General features: G+C 33.2%; 1 protein-coding gene across 1 annotated transcript; it reads right to left on the reverse strand.

The window, feature by feature from the left end:
- Positions 1–1,795: 1,795 nt before the first annotated feature.
- LOC138888443 (uncharacterized mitochondrial protein AtMg00810-like) lies at positions 1,796–2,421 on the reverse strand. The gene is made up of 2 exons (XM_070170307.1): positions 2,328–2,421; positions 1,796–2,190 (listed from the first exon to the last, which is right to left on the reverse strand). The coding sequence occupies exons 1-2, from the start codon at positions 2,419–2,421 to the stop codon at positions 1,796–1,798; spliced, it is 489 nt and encodes a 162-aa protein (XP_070026408.1).
- Positions 2,422–3,088: the final 667 nt, after the last annotated feature.

Below are 3,088 nucleotides of genomic sequence, written 5' to 3' on the forward strand. Positions count from 1 at the left end.
GCGAGATATCCATACTATCCTATAATGCAGCGGTGCACACGCCTCGGTCAACTCTGGGCCAACCCCTCTATAAACATGTCGATTCTATCCCACATAGTAGCAACTATGGATGGTGCATATCTGGCCGATGAGTCAAAACGAAGACTATATTCTCGAACACTCATATTGCCCTGCTTGAGGAGGTCTACTCATCTGTCTGTCTGAACCTGCACGCATGAAATACAGCGCCCCCAGAAAGGACGTCAGTACAAAATAATGTACCGAGTATGTAAGGCAATATACTGAAGCTGAAACTGAACTGATAATATAATAACTGAAAACAACTGGGAGTCAAGAAAATTTGAAGATATGCTCATCTGCTGATACTGACTCAACTCTCTCAATATAGTGAGTAAAATAGTTATCCGTATATATATATATATATATATATATATATATATATATATATATATATATATATATATATATATATATATATATATATATATATATATATATATATATATATATATATATATATATATATATATATATATATATATATATATATATATATATATATATATATATATATATATATAAATTGGGCTCGCTCATAGCCGGTCGGCCATAATAGGCTTGGTATATAACTTACCATCTGATCAAAGGTTGCCCAATAGAGGCCTACCTATCGATTATAGCTCGATGGTAATGAAAATACTTTTAATACTATTTATATGTAAACTCTCTGCTCTTTTGACCAGAATAAGGAAATACTCAACTAAATACGCAGTCTCGATAAGAAGAATATGGTAACTTACAAAACTAGGAAAATATATGTAATTTGCGAGACTAGCAAAATATACGTAAATTCTGGGATATAAATTTTTCTCTATACCTCGTTATCAAACTTGTGTAATAACTATATCATCCAAAAATGAAGGAAAAGCTTATCCTTAACATACATGTTCCGGAAATTATTTGAACGGAATAAAACTTCTGCTTCTGAATCCTTGAACGAAACAGTGGTTCGAAATTTTATCTAAGGATTTAGATTGTTTGAACGAAATAATTCCTTTCTTGTTCACGTTCTTGGTTTCAAACCAAGAAGAGATTGAAGTCTACGAAATGAAATGAATTTAAAGTAACCAAAATGAAGCTTTTTTTTGAAATTGGAATTTGCTTCTGCTTTCAACGTCTCTTGGCAGATTATGGTCTTAAAGCTTGTTTTCAAGGCATTTCTACTAATATCATGGGATAAGATTGGCAAGTCTTACTAAGACTTTTAAGATTAAGATTTTTTTGACACATATAAAGGTGAGTAGTTAGTCACCTTAACTAAAAGGGGGGAGGGGCTGCCACGTTTTTTTGGGGTGTGAGTTTGTAAATTTTTTATCCACTTATTAGTTAACCGGGTAATGTTATGTTACCTGGTAATTAATCAATTATCCGTATAATTTAAAAATTATCACAAATTACTTAAAATTCTATTTATTTTCAAAATACTTCATATATACTTTATATATTATACTACCGTGGTCATATGGTACCTCGCATGGTACTAGTTTATAATTATCGGGTATTATTACTTAATCCGTATTTTATCCCAAATTAGTCATTTTCAACGAAACTCCTTTTCTCTAATTCGTGCATCATTTATCCTTCATGATACTTATTTATCGCTTGTTACAAATAGCATAATTATGCTAACCTCCATATAATATCATCTCCGAGTTTACGTCAATTTACTGAAGACGAAACTTTAACGTACGAAAAAAATGCGAGATGTAACAGTAAGATGGGATTCCTTAGGAGCCTACTGAAATCTTGCATACTTGCAAACACTGAACATAATATCTGGTCGACTAGCAGTGAGATATAATAAGGATCCAATCATTCCTCTATACATAGTTTTATCAACACTTTTTTCATTGCTGTTTTTATCAAGCATTGTTGTTGGATTCATTGGAGTTCCAATAGACTTAGCATTATCCATGCCTAACTTCTTTATAAGTTCCTTGGTGTACTTGGTTTGGCTAATAAAGATCCCTTTAGGAGACTGTTTGACTTGCAGTCCAAGAAAGAAAGTTAATTCTCCCTTCATACTCATTTCAAATTCTCCTTTCATAGAAAGAGCAAATTCTTCACATAGAACAGAGTTAAGACTACCAAAAACAATGTCATCAATATAAATTTGAGTAAAAATATTACCTGAACTTGAATGCTTAATGAACAGAGTTGTATCTATATTACCTCGTTTGAAACCTTGATTTAGACGGAAAGAGCTTAACTTTCATACCACGAGGAGCTTGCTTGAGTCCGTACAGAGCTTTAGTCAGCTTGTATACATGATCTAGGAGAGTGATATACAAATCCAGGAGGTTGCTTCACATATACTTCTTCAGAGATGTAGCCATTTAGAAATGCACTTTTTACATCCATTTGAAACAGTTTGAATCCTTTGTGAGCGACAAATACAAGTAATATTCGAATAGATTTCAATCTTGCCACAGGTGCGAAGGTTTCATCATAGTCGATTCCTTCTTGCTAAGAGTATCCTTGCGCAACTAGCCTTGCTTTATTTCGAACTACTTGTCTAGATTCATCCAATTTATTCTTGAACACCCATTTTGTTCCTACAATAGAGGAGTTTGAAGGTTTTGGAACCAGTTCCCATACTTTCTTTCTTTCAAACTGATCAAGTCCATCTTTCATTGCTTTGATACAATGAACATCTTTCAGTGCTTCATCCACTTTATTTGGATCAAGTTGAGAAATTAGAGCCACATGTGATTTTAGCTTTTGGAATCTTCTAGTAGTGATTCCTTCATGTGGGTCTCCGATAATGAATTTATGAGGATAGTCAGGTTCACTTTTTCATTCATTTGGAGTGTTTGAAGACGGTTCTCTTTCCACATTTGTCGACTGATCTATTTGGGAAGGTTCGTGATATTCAATATGCTCTTCAATTGACTGAGTCTGCTGACCAGTTGACTTATTTTGATGATCTTTTCCTATAACAACAGATTTAGGGACAATAGAAATTTCTTCATCTTCAGTAAGTTTTTCATTCCTTAAGCGAGGGTTAGTATCAACGAAAACAACATGA

The sequence above is a fragment of the Nicotiana sylvestris genome, chromosome 3 (assembly GCF_000393655.2).
Source record: "Nicotiana sylvestris chromosome 3, ASM39365v2, whole genome shotgun sequence".
In the NCBI taxonomy this organism is placed as follows: Eukaryota; Viridiplantae; Streptophyta; class Magnoliopsida; order Solanales; family Solanaceae; genus Nicotiana; species Nicotiana sylvestris.

What these genes read in the sequence shown, in the direction of transcription:
- LOC138888443 (XM_070170307.1), bottom strand. Translation starts at nt 2,421, where the DNA reads ATGGATGTAAAAAGTGCATTTCTAAATGGCTACATCTCTGAAGAAGTA. An exon ending in ATATCACTCTCCTAGATCAT is followed by an intron (nt 2,191 to 2,327) that starts GTATACAAGCTG and finishes ATTCAAGTTCAG; the next exon opens with GTAATATTTTTACTCAAATT.